This window comes from Plecotus auritus (genome assembly GCF_963455305.1).
Source record: "Plecotus auritus genome assembly, chromosome: 5".
In the NCBI taxonomy this organism is placed as follows: Eukaryota; Metazoa; Chordata; class Mammalia; order Chiroptera; family Vespertilionidae; genus Plecotus; species Plecotus auritus.
This window is the reverse complement of record NC_137776.1, coordinates 164,844,391-164,861,703: the sequence shown is the minus strand read 5'-3', so window position 1 is coordinate 164,861,703 and position 17,313 is coordinate 164,844,391. Positions and strand designations below refer to the sequence as shown.

The following is a 17,313-nucleotide window of genomic DNA, read 5'->3' as shown; positions in this document are numbered from 1 at the left end:
CTGGCTTCTCTAAGACATGAAGTATGGGGAAAATGGGGATACTGAAATCTCTCAAAGTCCTCATGAAACTTGACTGACACTCCATTAGGTATCCCATTTCTATATTGATGATTTAGTTGAAAAAACAAACAGGAGACCCAATAAAACCGAGCTAGTGCCTGGCCTTCTACATGCTTCCTTCACCATTCTCTGAAGAAAACAGGATCGGTGAGAGAGGCATTGGCAACTTTCAATCTTAGATTTTATGGCAAAATCACTTAAAAAATGAGAAATGCAATGTTGGATGTATTGAAAATATTTTATAATTGTCTAGAATCCTAGCCTTCCAGTACAGGAAAAAAATTATTCGATGGAACACTTCAGTATTTTTTAAACAATGTAAAGACATGTTTGACTTGGGGATGGCAGTAAGATTTTAACAAATATAAACATAAGCTTCCTCACATTTTCCACAGAGCAACTAAACAATAAAAACATTTCAAGGAATAGATGACATACCTCAAATGCAAAATTCCAAAGTCAAATAAGTCACTTACATTAAGAGATTTACCAAAACTGTTTGCAAATTAAAAGACAACAAAAGGTCTCAAAAAGCCTATTTCTTTCATAGTGTCTTGTCTGGTTCTTTAAGCAGATAAACAAGGAATGGTCAAAACTTGGCCTGAACTGTCTTCTGGTAATCATTAATCCCACTTATGTAGTTTTGTTGTCCAAGGACAAAAGCTCCATGCCACCAACTTCTGCTGTCACTTTCCAGAGTAAGGAAGAGGCTGCTGTTGTTTTTTTATCCTTTTTCCAGTTTTCGCTATCTGTGAGCAATCAGGTAGCAGATAAAATGTCATAAAATAAAGTATTCCATGATCCAACCAGAAATGCCACCCCTCTTCCCAACTCCTGTCTTGAAAGAGGGAACATATTTACAAATTCTCCTTTTATTCTCCTGAGATATTTTGCATGATTCATTATAAAACATACAGGTAATACAAAGTCCAAAGGCCTGTTGAGTTTACGGAATAAACACATGAAGATTAAGTCACATGATTAACATTGTGGGGAGAAACCATGATTTCATTTATTTTCAAATGAGATAGGTTATGAGTGCGTGATGTAAAAGCTTAAAAGTCATCACCAAACGATGCTAAGGATTATTGCAAGAGATTATGCAGGGAGAAATCTGTGCAAATTCATCTTCTTAATTCAGTATCAGATGGCGGAAAAAAAATTTCTTTAAAGTCTTGTTTATAGTCAGGAAAATAGATTTGGAAAACTGAACAAGTAGACATCTGCCCCCTCTTTATGATCAAGTAACAATGCCAATGAAGAAGATTCCAAAGAAAAACTGAGATGAAAAAATCCAAATAAAAGCCAACACTGCTATTTAGAGTTTTCTTTTAATATGCTACGAGATATCTTGATTGTATATTTTCCGAAGTACTTTCCCAGCCTCATCTCCCAACCCATCCAAAAGATTTCCTTAGTCTTTCAAATAAAAGATGCTGGATTATAGTTCTGTCCACCTTCTCTTTTTGAAAGCAATTTAATGGCCATACATTCTTATTTAATAAGAGAAAACACTTACAAATATCAGAAACCCAGATTTGAAACATTTGCATTAATTTTGAACTGAATCAGCCTTGTGTGGGTTTAAGAAAGGCAGCAGTTTAAACTCACAACTTGGTGACAAGCATGGTTCTGCTGAGGCAAGGGACGAGGGAGAGTGAGCGCTGCATTTCTCCATTGGGCCCAAAGTGCTAATTCCACAAAGGGATACATCAAAAGCAAACATGCAATGGTGGTTTTAAAACTTTTACTGCAATATAACAAGGAAGTAAACAGTAATTAGACACCTACCAATTTTCCCCCAAACAAACCAAAATAATGTAAACAGGAAAGTAACTCTGCCTATACTTGTACAGCTTCTCAAATCATGTTAGAAGGGTCTCACATTCAATGATCAAGAGATTTTAAAATAGCAGTATTTTCACTTTAAGAAAAGGTTCCCCTTCTTTTCCACCCCAACCCAAGTATTTAACATGAAAGAATGGGCTTTCTTGACATTAATTTTATACTTATTTGAAGCAGCAACAATAACCATCAATTATTTGGCATCTCTTTGCAGTTGTTCCAAATTTGTTTCAATTTCATAAAGCCATTATCCAGTGTTGCCATGAAATAGAGACTGTAGATTCTAGGTAGCAAATATTCTTTCTGAAACCAATGTTAAGTCAAAGAAATATAAAGCAGGGCATTACACTAAATTTCTGGATCTAGTACACTAAAAAGAGTGAAACCTAGGAAGTTACCTACTGTTTTATACAAGAGATAGAGACCTGCAAAAGCTGCTTTTTGGTTGTCTATTTTACACACTGTGTGGATCTGCAGCATCTGCTAATTGAAGCAGACATGCACTGTATTTATCCTAGATCCCTCCCTCCCACCCCCAATAATCTACTACCTTATACAGGTATTGTGGATATGAGCCCAAGTCATCCCAGACAATCCAGTGAACAAAGTTAGTGTAATGCACTGGTGTGAAGTGTGAGATTTAAAAAAAAAAAAAAAAGTCCCTTTCAATCTTCATCAAAGTTTTGCTGTAGAAGAAAATTGGCAGCCAAGTTCTCATTCTTCTCACAAGCGAAGTATGCTTGTATCACAAGTCCTTCAGGAAATCCTAATGCCTTTAACTGTAAGAAAAGAAAGAAAATGTATCATTCCAGCACAGCACTACTGTAAAAGACATAAACGCTCTTGAGAATTCTACATGGATCCATCCCTATGCAACCCAAGGGATCAAATGGAACCTACACTCTTTCCTTTAACCACCACGTACAAAATTATTTGTTCCTAGTTAAAGCTATTCAACTAACAGATACTTTACTAACAACTACTGGCATTAACACTAAAAATTAGCTGCTTACTATGGCGGTTTAAAAATAAGAAATTGGTAAATTAAATGGCTTTTAGTATTTGAGGGGTGAAGATATGGATGAGAACAAATGGAAATAAGTTTAATTACATCACCTAATTATTTGTAAAGAAAGTCATATTCTTCACTAGGATCAAATATCATTTTCAATCTCCTTGCCTTGTGAAACACCTCATACTAGAAAAACGAGTGATCAATTATTAGTAATATTACATAATCTTTCTGAAATAAAGACATATGGTGTTCTATTCTTATCTGCTTAATTTTTAGAGCATTGTAAATGGTGACACAAACCACTTTCGTTTTCTTGATCTATTAGAAATCACTTGTAACTCAGTAAAGCCTTGAAAAACTAAGGTCAATGATCTTATTCAATAGATACTATTAGTTTGTCAGCCAATGTTATGAACCCTCTTCTAAACTGCCTCAATCAAGAAATGACCTAAAAATCTGGGCACAAGTCCAAGTTCAGCATGAATATTCATCCACAAAAGGAGAAGAACTTTAAATGATTTTCTTACTTAGGTCTTATTCAGATTAAAGATGGGCTAGCTGAAATAAAAGGCAGAGAGAGAGCACAATCCAACTATAAGCTTCTATAAGATACACACTTTAGATTCAGACACAAATATACTGAAAGAAAAAGGATGAAAAAAGACATATACCATACAAGCAATTACAAAAAAGGATCTGAAGTGGCTATATTAATACCAGACAAAATAGACTTTAAGACAATAACGAAGGACATTTTAGTATGATAAAACATCAGAAATACTTCATTATACACATATATAACCAAGTTCCAAAATTCATGAAACAAAAACTGACAGAATTGAAGGGAGAAAGACAATTCAACAATAGTTGGGAGACCAATATCCCCATGTTCAAGAATGGATGCACCAACTAGAAAGAGGATCGAAAAGCTAACAGAGGACTTACCAACACAATAAACCAACAAGACCTAATGGACACTTACAAAACATTTAACACAAGAAGATTACACGTCCTTCTCAAGTACACATGAATATTCTCCATAAAGACCATGTTAGGCCATAAAAGAAACCTCAATGAATTTAAAAGGATTAAAACCATACAAAATGTGCTCTCTGACCACAATGGAATGAACTTAGAAATCAATAATGGAAGGAAATTTGAAAAATTCATAAACATGTAGAAATTAAAACAAATCCAAAATAACCAACGGATTAAAGAAGAAATCACAAAGGAAACTGGAAAATACTTTTAACTCTCTCTTTCTCTATCTGAAATCAATAAAACAATTTTATAAAAAGGAAAACATTAATTTCAAAGCAAGCGGAGGAGAGAAATAATAAAGATGACTGAGAAAATAAATAAAATGGAAACTTACAACAATAACAGAGAGACTTAGGACTTATATGCTTGCATATAAGAATAACCAACGGATGCAAAACATTGGAGGGTGAGGGCATGTATGGGAGTGGGGTGGGGGGAGGCAATGGTAAGATATGTACACATATAATACCTTAATAAAAAATAAAAAAAAAACAAAACAGAGAGACTTATTAGCAAATCCAAAAGTTAGTGTTTTTTTCTTTAGATCAACAATACCGACAAAAAAAAGGGGGGGGGGTGGAGGGGAAGAAAGCTGAGGATTAAAATTACTAAAATCAAAAATAAATGTGAAAACATTTATATTTTTTATAGAAATAACAACTATTAAGGAAATATTATGAACAAATTAGATAAAAGATTAAATAGACAATTCCTAGAAAGACAACAGAAAACAAAACAAAACAACAAAAACACAACCACCAAAATTGGCTCAAGAAGAAACAGGAAATCTGAACAGACAAGCTGGGCCCAGATTACTTTCCTAGTGAATTCTAGCAACCATTTAGAGAAAAATTAACCTCAATTTTTCATAAATTCTTCTAAAGAGATGATAAGGGAACATTTCCCAAACTCATTCTATAAGACCAGTATTATTACACTGATACCAAAACCAGACATACACACCACAAGAAAACTACAGACCTATATTTCGTATGTAGATCCAGAAATCCTCAACAAAGTACTAGCAGACCAAATCCAGCAACATAAAAAAGGATTGTACACCATAACTGAGTGGGATTTATCCCAAAAATACAAGGTTGCTCCAACATACAAAAATCAACCAACATAATAAAGCATATTAACAGGAAAAGGAACAAAATTACATGATGATCTTAATAAACACACAAAAAGCATTTGACAGAATCCAAAACCATTTTGTGATAAAAATGTACAACAAACTAGAAGTAGAAGGAAACTTTCTCAACCCAACAAAAGGAATTTAATAAAACCCATAGCTAACATCATACTTAATAATGAAAAGACTGAAATATTTTCCTTGAAGATGCAGATTAAGACGAGCAATGTTGACTCTCGTCATTCTCTTCACCAATACACAGGTGGCTCTAGATAGAGCAATTAGTCACACAAAACAAACAAATAAATAATGCATCCATATTAGAAAATAAGTAAAACCATGTCTACTTAAAAATGGTATCTTTCACACAGAAAATCCTAAGGAACACACCCAAATGATCAGAATCAATACATGAGTTCAGGAAGGTTGGAAGATATAAAATCAAATAAATTGTATTTCTATATAACTAGAACGGAACAATTTAAAGATGAAATTAAGAAAATACTTTCACTTATAATAGCATCACAAACAATAAAAATACTTAGGAATAAATTTAACACAAAAAGTACAAACTGAAGACTATAGAACATTTCCGAAAGATATTATAGAAAATCCTATATAATAAAGAGGCAATATGCAAATTGACCCTCATTCCCTCACAAGATGGCTGTCTATGACCAGGCCGGCAAGGGGGTTAGTGAGGGACAACCAAACAACTGAACAAGCAGGCTGTGGGGGGCGACCAGGCTGGCAGGGGGGTTAGTGAGGGATGACCAAACAACTGAACAGCAGACTGCATGGGACGACCAGGCTGGTAGGGGGGCAGTTAGGGGTGATTAGGCTGGCGGGGGTGGGGGGGTGGGGAGAAAGAGGGATGACTAGGCTGGCGGGGGGGGGGGGGGGAGTGGGGGCAGTGAGGGGTGACCAGGCCGGGGCAGAGGGGAGGGGGGTGGGAGGGAGTTGGGGGTGACCTGGCCGGCAGCGGGGGGCAGTTAGGGGCGATCAGGATGGCAGGCAGGTGAGCGATTAGGAGCCAGTGGTCCAGGATTGTGAGAGGGATGTCTGACTGCCGGTTTATGATAGCAAAAGTAAAACGGCAGCAGGACATCCCCCAAGGGGTCCCAGATTGGAGAGGGTGCAGGCTGGGCTGAGGGGACGCCCCACACTGTGCATGAATTTCGTGCACCGGGCCTCTAGTCTAATAATAAATGGAAAGAAATCCCATGTTCATGGCTTGCTAAGACTTAATACTACTAAGATGGCAATACTCCTCAAACTGATCTACACAAAAACATAATCTATCATAATCCCAGCAAGTTTTGGGGAGAGAGAAGGCACAGAAATGAACTTGGTCCTAAAATTGATATGGAAATCCTGAGGAAGAAGTACAAAATTGAAGCATTCACACTTCCTGATTTCAAAGCAACAGTAGGTAATCAAGACCGTGAGGCCCTGGCTGGTGTTGGTTGGAACATCGTCTGCACACTGAAGGGTCATGGGTTTAATCCCCAGGAGCGTGCGTAAGGCACACAACCGTTCAATGTTTCCTTCTCTCTCTAACAATCAGTAAAAACATATCCTCAGGTGAGAATTAAAAAAAGAGAAAGAGTGAGGTACTAAAATAGTAAACATATAGATCAATGGAACAGAATTGAGAGCCCAGAAATAAACGCTCACATTTATTATCAATTGATTGTTAATAAGAATGCCAAGACAACTTAGTGAGGAAAGAATAGTATTTTTAATAAATGGTGCTGGGGCAACTGGATAGTCAGATGCAAAAAAATGTAGCTAGCCACCATAAACAAAAATATCTCAAAATGGATCACAAATCTCAACATAAGTATAAACTCTTCAGAGAAAAGACAAAAGTAAATCTTTTAACCTTGTATTAGGCAATGTTCTTTTAGTATGCATTAAAAGCACAAGCAACAAGAGAAAACTTCTCCAACACAGAAATCATGAACTGATAACCCTAACTAACCTAAAAAAAAAAAGTTGCTATAGAACAATTGAGGAAAGTGTCATTTACTCAGAGGGGAAAATATCAGCCTGATATATAAAGTATCTTTTAAGAAATACCTAATTATAAACCTTAAACACTTGATTTGATATGTTTATATCATAAACAAGGACAAATTATTGTCCAGATGATTTTCTAAGTTAAAATGCACTATATTGAATTTTCATCTCAGAACACTTTGTGAAACAGGCAAGCACTATGATTCCTTATTTATAAATGTTAACAATGGGGCCAGAGAATGACTAGTCATAGTATCACAAAAACCAGGTTATTACAGTGCCATGACCTACACTGGTCGCCCTGGTAAGATGAGAAGAGATTCAGGATGGCAGGGTCTGATATTTACTGTATGTTATACACACTTTAGATTTTAGCAACAATAGTGAAATTAAAAAATCTGAAATATAAATCTAAAAATGGATCATCTTAAATTGGGCATATTCCTAAAGATCATTTTCTGCCTGAATTTTAAAACATCAATGAAATTTGTAGTTTCTTAATATATTTACAACTATTTCATGCTAGAATGGTATTCATTGCTGGTCCCTGGGCTTCACAAAGAACAAGTGGGAGAGCAGGCCTGAGAAGTCTGTCTTTCCAGCCATCCCCAACGCTCTATTCCGCTCTAAAAGAACTCCACCTGTGATGGAAATAGATCAGTGCTATTCAATGCAGTGGCCACTAGCCCCCTGTGAACACTGAGCATTGGAAAGGTGACTGTTGTGTTTGAATGGTGGTCGGCAAACTCATTAGTCAACAGAGCCAAATATCAACAGTACAACGACTGAAATTTCTTTTGAGAGCCAAATTTTTAAAACGTAAACTTCTTCTAACGCCACTTCTTCAAAATAGACTCGCCCAGGCTGTGATATTTTGTGGAAGAGCCACACTCAAGGGGCCAAAGAGCCGCATGTGGCTCGCGAGCCGCAGTTTGCTGACCACTGTGTTTAAAGAACTGAACTGTTAGGTTTACTTAAACTCACCCTTTCTATAGCTTCTTTTTCCTGAGGCGTTACTTGAATGTAGTTCATGTGACCACTTCCAGCTTCTGCAATTCCTCCACTGCTTCCTCCACCTCCTCCTCCTCCTTGACCACCAGCTTCTTGAACTGGTTCATTTAACATTTGAATAAAATGCTCCTGGTGTTGGCTAATTTGCTGTGATTTGAAGGACAGAAAAAAAAAATACATTGATATAAAGTATCTTCAGGAAAAAAGAATTCTAAATACAAATAAGAGAGAAGCTATAACTTCTGCAACTGTAATATTTTAGATTGATTCTAGATTATTAAGTTTTTATGGGGATATGATTCCTTGCACATTATTAAAGAAGCTCAGTTCTTTTGAGTGAGATAAACAGTGAAGAATTAAGAGAATTCAAATTCTCTTTCATAAATGTACACTGTCAAAAAAGCAATACTAAAAAACCACTTGATGACTGTAAGAGGAAAGAGAACTTACATATGTCTTCCACACTAGCAGGCAGTACAATGATGTACCAAACTCAAATACTTTGTGACCTAAGCATTAATTAAGCCCGCAAGTATATTTCCTAAGGGTCGAAGCTCTACTAATAAGCTTGGGAAAAAGACAAGTTAAAAGTTTCTTTGCTGAAGAGTTTCTCAGATTCTTTAATAAGGTGATTCCCAAATTTATTATTTGAGCAACTAAAACTAATCCAACCTCCATCCCCAACTCTTTTTCTAGTACATCTATGTAGCATATTCTACCGAAAGTAGCTTAGAATGGTTTAGAGTTGGTGGAGGGGAAGGGGATGCTCATGGTCTTAAAATATGATGCACTCTAAACCCACTTCTGAAATTAACTATGGTTAAATAGTCACCTGCAGTAATTGAGGATTTTCTCGACCTATCTGTTGTAGCAATGCTGGAAGCAGGGAAGGATTCTGTTGAATAATCTGTCTCATCTGTTGAAACTGGGGCTGATTCCGTAAAAATTCAAGGGGATGTCCTAAAATATACATAAAACATTGTTAAACAAAAGTACTAATTACATATACAAAGAATTGGTTTAATCATAATTTAGACAGAGACACTGAAAACAACAAATAATACCGAGGTCTTGTGCTTTGCATGCTCTCTATCAAAAATAAAAAGCACTAAAAGTTGTTCCTGTTGCTCAAAAGTTATTAAGAAAAATATATAGCAGGACTAAGAAAAAACAAATAAAAACCCCAAAACAATCTGAGCTTGAATTCCTGGGAAATTTGTAACAGGGGTGGACAAAAGTAGATTTACAGTTGTTTGTATGGAGAAATACAAATTAATAATACAAGAATAAACTGTGGCCTAGATGGTTTGGCTCAGTGCATAGAGAATCAGCCTGAGGACTGAAGGATCCGGTCCAAGGTTCGATTCCGGTCAAGGGCACATGCTCAGGTTGTGGGCTCGATCCCCAGTGGAGGGTATGCAGGAGGCAGCCGATCAATGATTCTCTCTCATCATTGATGTTTCTACCTCTCTCCCCTTCTTCCTTCCTCTCTGAAATCAATAAAAATATATTTTTAAAAAGAATAAACTGTATTTCATATACTCACACTGTAAACCTATTTTTGCCAACCCTTGTATTTAATAATTAAAATTTAAGAAAGAGTTTAGGTTTGCAGATCAGATGGAGTTTTATTAACACAACTGAATTACTATTGGAAGATTATTTTATTGCTATCAAATTTTAAATATTTATAATCTATAAAAACTTGAGATAAGCCACAAGACAATCTAGTAATATTTAGAACTCTTTCGTCCAAGATCCCTTTATAATAATATTAATAATGCCAAATAAGGTATAAGATCTAGAACTTGTGACTTTTGTGTGTGGGGGGGTGGTATTTGTCTGGTTATGTTATACAAAATAAAAAATTACATACAAAAGAATTGTTTTGAGGTTACTAATGAATAATGGTAATATTTTATATGTTTTTTCCTAAATTTTAATTCAAGACAATCATTCAAATTAAAGTGGTCACATAACACAGATATTTATTCTTCTTTGTGTAAGACCAGTTTTATAGATGAAGAAAATGAGACTCAGAAACTGTTATTTGGTAAGTGCTAGTGAATGGGGACAGCATCCTCAATCTGAATCAAGGCCGTGCCTCCTCTTTCCATTCCCATGCTAATTCTCCAGAAATGACAAGTCTGTCCTGTCCTCTGGGAGACTGTACACAAAGTACTTAGAAATTTTTATCAACCAGAACTGACTGCCGTAATTAGAGCTACAATATGCATTAATGAATGGCCTCTTCAAAATTAACTGAATACTTTCTCAATACACAAAAGAATGAAGAACACTAATTCCTGGGCCTACCAAAGGCTCCAGGCCTTGCTTTGTAGTCAAATTTTTGGCAATGGAAATGTGGGTATTGGCCAGTAGACACTTGAATTCAAGTTTGCTTTCACCTCTAGACACAAGATTTTAAACCTTTTGAGGTTTTAATTCCTTGGTTGTATAATAACCACTAAGATACTACTGGTTTTGGAATTACACATACTCAATGACATTTATAAGGAGAGAAAGAGACAAGGCGAGTAAACCATTCAAAGTGGCTTCGGAATGTAACAAGGAATGCAAACTGGGAAGTATCTCTTCCTTAGAATATGCTCTCTACCAAAATGACAGCAATGATGCGGAATACCAGCAGGAATACCTTAGGATTTATCCAAATGCTCTGGGAATAAACCTCACCTCAAAATACTTCAGATTAAATTATTTTACAGTACAAATTCAGGACCATTTCCTCCCCATCCAAAAGCTTCCACTTTACCTCCAGAACTTGTTGTTGTAGTTGTTGCTGTCGTAGTTGCTGCAGCTGCAGCCACTGAAGACTGAGGAGGCCCAGTAGTAGCTACTGGAGGGGGATCAACCACAGCCTGACTTTCTCTGTCTCCAGGAATTCCCTATAATTACAATTTCCAAGCTTTAAAATATCCTGTCATTTAAAATATTACACAGAGTAAAAGATTTACTAACATATTTAATATCCTTGTCTAATTTCCAAAAGCATCAAAGAGAGGTATGTTTCAATTAAAAGTAAAGGCTCAAGCCCTAGCGAGGTAGCTCAGTTGGTTAGACTGCAGCAGTCGCCAACCCGCAGTCCACTGGTGGTCCGAGAGGTCCGAAAGGTTGGCGACCGCTGGGTTAGAGCATCTGATATCCCAAGGTTGCAGGTTCAATCCCCAGTCAGGGCACATACACGGAGCAATCAATGAATACATATATAAATGGAACGACAAATCAATGTCTCTCTCTCTCTCCCCCCACTTCCTTCCTCTCTAAAAAATAAAAAAAATAAAAAAATTAATAAATGGGGGGCAAAGGATCAAGACTTACCTGAAAACTACATATATTTAAATTAGGTTAGAAATGGCCTTAGTGTGGTATAGAACAGCAGTCACCAACCTTTCGGACCTCACGGACCACCAGTTGGCGACCACTGGTGTAGAAGAACCCACGTTTCTGTAATATAAAGCAGCAGTGGCACTGTCCACAGAACTTTCCATGATAATGGAAATATTTTCCATAGCTCTGCTGTCCAATAAAATTAGCCAGCCATATGTAGCTACTGAGAACTTGAAATGTAGTTAATGTTACTCCTCCACCACACGGTGATTATCAATACAATATGATTCCTCAATTCCAAACTAAGTAATAAAATGAACTGCCGGCATTTTAAAGACTCTCCTCAAGAAGACAATGGAAAAGAGCATTCAAAAGATTAAATAATATGCTAAGAAAGGGTTTGGTGAATCTCACATGCAAATGAGTATGCAAATAACTGGTGCAGGCAGAGCATTCGTTGGCTCATGACTCTCCTGAAACTACTATCTGAACAGGAGTTTATAACAGAAGTATAAGCTGGAAACAAAGGAATGGGTTAAACTGTGGACTGTATTTCCCATATTTAGTTTAGGATCATGGATGCTATTTAGGGCAAATTAATACTTTGATGATACTTCAAAACACCAGACAATTCGGCAAACCGCGGCTCTCGAGCCGCATGTGGCTCACGAGCCGCAGTTTGCCGACCACTGCTTTAGCCTATGCCACATCTATAAAAGTAACAGATATTCATTGTCATAAAATATCAAGGATTTCAGTCCATGCTCACAACAATCTATTTCTCAAAAACCTTTATGCTAGTAACAGACAATAACTTACTTGAAATTCCCTCAACTGCTACCAACTATAAACAAGCTAACAATTCAAATGTCAATAGAACCAGGAAAGCAACATGATATGTTAAATTAAATGCATAACACTATGTCTGGTAACAGTGAATGAAAGAGGAAGATAGTGAATTAAAGATCTATGATCTAAAACTTTCCCTAATCTCTTGCAAAAATCTGGGATCCAACTTGTCCTGGTAAATCAGATTATTTGAATATCTAAAGTGAAATCTCTAATTTCTAAAATTTCTATATTTATTTTACATAGTAATCTACACTAATAAAAGAGAAATATGCAAATAGACCTTACCTCCACGACACCCACCAGCCAATCAGGGGTGGGTATGCAAATTAACCCAAACAAAGATGGTGGGTTAATTTGTATACATAGTCATGGCGTGGCTGGGGGTAGGGCGGCACCAGGTGGCCTGCGTCCTGGGGACAGGCATCCTTGGGAGCCAGGCCGCTCTGAGCCTGTAGGCCCGCAGTGGCCGGGGTCCTAGAACCACCCTCGGCTACTCTGGGCCTACATGCGCAGGTGTAGAACAGCCAGGGCAGGGCAGGAACATCCCCCACAGCCAGCAAGCAGACAGCAGGGCCCTGCTTGCCCCTGGCCGTGGCAGCGAGGGACAAGCAGTCCCCCTGCAGGGCCCCCACAGGGAGTAGATACCAGGGCCCTGCTTGCCCGTGGCTCCGGCGGCTAAGGGCAAGCAGGCCCCCACAGAAAGCAGAGAACCACAGGGAGCAGGCCTAAGCCATCAGTAGGACATCCCCTGAGGGCTCCCAGATTAGAGAGGGTGCAGGTCGGGCTGAGGGACCGCCCTCCCCCATGCACAAATTTCGTGCACCGGGCCCCTAGGTAATTATAAAGTTAGTGATTAATAAAATTTGGGTTGGGCTTCTAACAACTTGAAACTCCTGCTTTAAACAGTACATCTAGGTACTAAAATGTTAGGATTATATAAAAAAGAAATCTTCCTCTATATCCCCAAATACAACTAACTATCAGCCGTTGAGGATGACATAATTGGGGAAAAATGATCTACTCCAAATGGATAGCTAACTTTACAACTCAGCTATGTTGTTTAGTAACTAAAAATCCTTTCAAAATCTTTTAATGAGGTAATTTTATCAACACAAAACATTAGCATACTAAGAAAAAGCATGGTGTAAATTATCTAGCATATATTATTATTCTTCTGTGAATTTTTACTATTCCTTCAAACCTTTGTTTCTTTGAGATTTTGGTCTTAAACTAGAATGAAGAAGTAAAATGTTTCTCACCATTAAAAGATACTCCACCGCTCGGTCAGGGTTGTTGAAACTGGCTCTCAGGGCTGCAATTACTTGCTCTCGTTCATAGCCCATTGACATGATCTCAGTTACCATATTCTCGTAAGACTGACCTGTCACTACAAAAAGTTGAGAGCAAGGTGGGAGGAGGGAAAAGAAAGAGAACATTTAATGTCAAACACTCTCCATACTTCTTGAATATATACAATGTTTTAGGCACTAAAGTGCTGGGAATACAAAGATGAATAACAGTATGAACTACAACATGTATGTGCTAGGTCCATGGTCGGCAAACTGTGGCTCACGAGCCAGCAGCCGTTTTCCGCTCTGTTGACTAATGAGTTTGCCGACCACAGTGCTAGGTGTATAATGCCTCTCCACCCATGCCAATCCCTGGAACCTATGAATATGTTAGATGACCTGGCAAATGGGAAGTAAGGTTGCTTATCAGCTAAATAGGGAAATTATCCTGGATTATGTGAGTGGGCCCAATACAAGGGTCCTTAAAAATAGGAGGGAAGCAGATAAGAGTATCAGAGAAACAGATGTAAAGAAAAGGAGAAAGGCAAAGTAAGAAATGCTATGCTGCTTTGATGATGATGGGCAAAAGGGCTAAGAGCCAAGGAATGTGGGCAGCCTCTAGCACAGGGGTGGGCAAACTTTTTGACTCGAGGGCCACAATGGGTTCTTAAACTGGACCGGAGGGCCGGAACAAAAGCATGGATGGAGTGTTTGTGTGAACTAATATAAATTCAAAGTAAAGGAGCGGAGGGGAGAGCAAGAGAACCCTCCGCTCTTTTGGCTCCGTGGGCCGGATAGAACAGCCGAACGGGTCGGATCCGGCCCGCAGGCCGTAGTTTGCCCACGGCTGCTCTAGAAGGTCAAAGGACATAGAATAAATCCTCCCCTAGAGTCCCCAGAAAATAATGAATGCAGCCCTGATTTTAGCCCAGTAATTTAGTCCTTTGATTTTTAGTCCATGTCAGACTTCTAACCTATAGTACTATAAAGCAATAATAAATCTGTGTTGTTTTATATCACTAAGTTTGTGGTAACTTATTACAAGTAATAAGTAGCAATAGAAAACTAATATAGTATGTTTAATAAGTACAATAAAAATATAGGGTATAAATGTAGCACAAATATAGGATAGAATTAGCAGATCGCCCAGGACAGCAACATGACTTTGAAAATAAGAGGAGCATTTTAAGCAATCAGCTCTGCCATAAAAGTTGTTTTCCTTTGACACCTTTTATTATCAAAGTAGAGGGGGGAAGAAGGTTAAAAGCTAGAAAGTTAGAATTTCAAGTACCACAGAAAGCTGGTACAATGAATCAAGCACTATCATTCAGTATGTCACTTTTACCTCACTTAAGCCACTTTTTTTTCCACTCATGTTCTGGGTACCATTATTCCCCTTCTTGTCTCCTCAAAGAACTCGGTCTTTTGGTTATTTTTCTTGTCCATCTTCCACCCTTCCCTTTCCACTTTAATATCCTGATCAGAAGCTAACTATGTCCTTGAATGTCATTCTAAAAACAAAAACATGCCTCCCTTCATCATATCCCAATTCCTCTTTCAAGAACTGGTCCATTTGTCTACTCTCTCCCATTCACAGCCATAGCTGTCTGCACATACTGTGCCCATTTCCTCACATTCCACTCACTACTAAAACAATACCAATACATGACTTTGGATCTCTCAAGATTTCCCCCTCAATATGTCCCATTATTATCTTCGATCTCCACTTCAATAAATAGCACTGCTATCCATCCAAATATTTGAATAAAAAACCTCAGTGGTTTCAATTCTCTTTCCCGTTTCCACATCTAATCTATTAGCACATCTGGTAGGTCCTATTGTGGCAGGATAGTAAGAAGCTAGGAAAATCCCAGGGCAACTGAGATAATAAAATTAAACAAGGCCAAACAGTTTGGGCAGCTTGCAGCCACCTTGTAAATTGCAAGACCTTATCTTACCTAACCGAGGACACTTGCGAGCAAATGGTTTATATACTCCTCCCTAATCAGAAAATACATAGTTTAAATCATCCCGGCATGGGAAAATAGAGAACAAAGACCCAATTAATGCCATTTGGGACAGCTGAGACACAAACACAGGCTGTCAAGATTCCAGAGCCCCTACACCTAATCATGCTGTGTCTCTTAAAACTATGCTTCCTAATTAATCAAGTTGCATTTTGATACTTTTTAGATATTAAAAGTACAAAGGCTGCCCTAGCTGGTTTGGCTCAGTGGATAGAGCATTGGCCTGTAGATTGAAGGGTCCTGGGTTCGATTCTGGTCAAGGGCACATGCCTGGGTTGCAGACCTGATCCCTGGTAGGGGCATGTAGGAGGCAGCTGATCAACAATTCTCTGTCATCATTGATGTTTCTATTTCTCTCCCTCTCCCTTCCTCTTTGAAATCAATAAAAGAAAAAAGGTACAAAGGCTAGTGACAAAAAAATTAGGGACAATGGATAACACAAGACAAGAGCTAAAGTAGTAGTGATGGCCCAGTCAGGGTAGCTCAGTGGTTGGGCACATGCCCAGGGCCAGGTTGTGGGCTCGATTCCCGGTAGGGAATGTGCAGGAGGCAGCCAATCAACGATTTTCTCTCATCACTGATGTTTCTCTCTCTCTCTCTCTCAAATCAATAAAAATATATTTAATTAAAAATAAAAAGAAGTAATGATGAAGAACCTTTGGACTTATCTTCTAGGTCACTATGAGCTGTGAAATGAACTAACAATGACATTACTAGATTTACCTTTTAGAAAGTCCACTATGGTAGAGAATAGGCCAGTTACAAGCGGATAATTCAAGAATATCAGTGAGGAAAGGATATAAACTAAGGCAAATAAATGGCAGCAGAGACTTTGGGAAGAAGACTCCTGGTCTCACTAGGCCAAAAGGCAGAGGGCCAAGGATGATGCCAATGTTTTGGTAGAGGGTGGATGATAATACAAGCAAGGAAGGGAACAAAGAGGAATCAGATGGCAGAATAAAAGATGAGTCAACTGGAAACTAAGGAGTTGGTGGAGATTACAGTTTTTCTAGTTGGCAGTTTAAAAAATGGAAAAATGAAGGGAAAAACAAAACTGATTTTGCTAGAATAGGTATGGAGATAAGATGGAAAGACATTATTCAGTAGGTAAAATTAGAAGCTGGAATAAAAAGGCATTTCTACTGCAAGTACAATATAAGCAACAAGGTATAAATGGGAACGTACAAGGCTATAAGCTGAAATAAAGGCTAGAAGTGAATAAAGATGAAGTGTGAGACAGATTTTAGTAACATTTTATACCCATTTCAAAAACATTTTATAATACACAGGTCAAGCTTTGTTAAAATAATATTTAAAGTTCATTTGGAAAATAAAAATTATGAGCTTTAAGGAAAAAAGTACACTTGACTCTAACAGTACAATTTAAAGGATTCAATGTATACTTCTGACAATATGAATGGATCTAGAATGTATGGTGCTAAGTGAAATAGGTTGAACAGAAAAAGACAAATTCCTTATGATTTCACTAGATATGAAATCTGAAAAACAAAATTAAAGAACAAGCAAGACAGGAACAAGCTCCTAGATCCAGAGAATAAACAGGTGGTTGCCAGATGGGATGGGGACTGAAGGGTTGGGTCAAAAGGTGAAGTTATTAAGAAGTACAATTCACAGTTACAAAATAGTCATGGGGATGTGAGTACAGCT

The 17,313-nt window shown here is 37.7% G+C and overlaps 1 protein-coding gene across 1 annotated transcript in view; it reads right to left on the bottom strand.

Moving 5' to 3' along the window:
• Nucleotides 1-920: 920 nt before the first annotated feature.
• RAD23B (RAD23 homolog B, nucleotide excision repair protein) overlaps nucleotides 921-17,313 on the bottom strand; it is a 39,288-nt gene continuing 22,895 nt past the window's right edge. The window contains exons 6-10 of the mRNA XM_080669892.1: nucleotides 13,589-13,716; nucleotides 10,903-11,035; nucleotides 8,962-9,089; nucleotides 8,103-8,276; nucleotides 921-2,684 (exon numbers count right to left, since the gene is read on the bottom strand). Of these exons, the coding sequence (XP_080526018.1) occupies nucleotides 2,571-2,684; nucleotides 8,103-8,276; nucleotides 8,962-9,089; nucleotides 10,903-11,035; nucleotides 13,589-13,716 (677 nt within the window). The 3' untranslated portion in view covers nucleotides 921-2,570. The remainder of the gene's footprint in view (nucleotides 2,685-8,102; nucleotides 8,277-8,961; nucleotides 9,090-10,902; nucleotides 11,036-13,588; nucleotides 13,717-17,313) is intronic.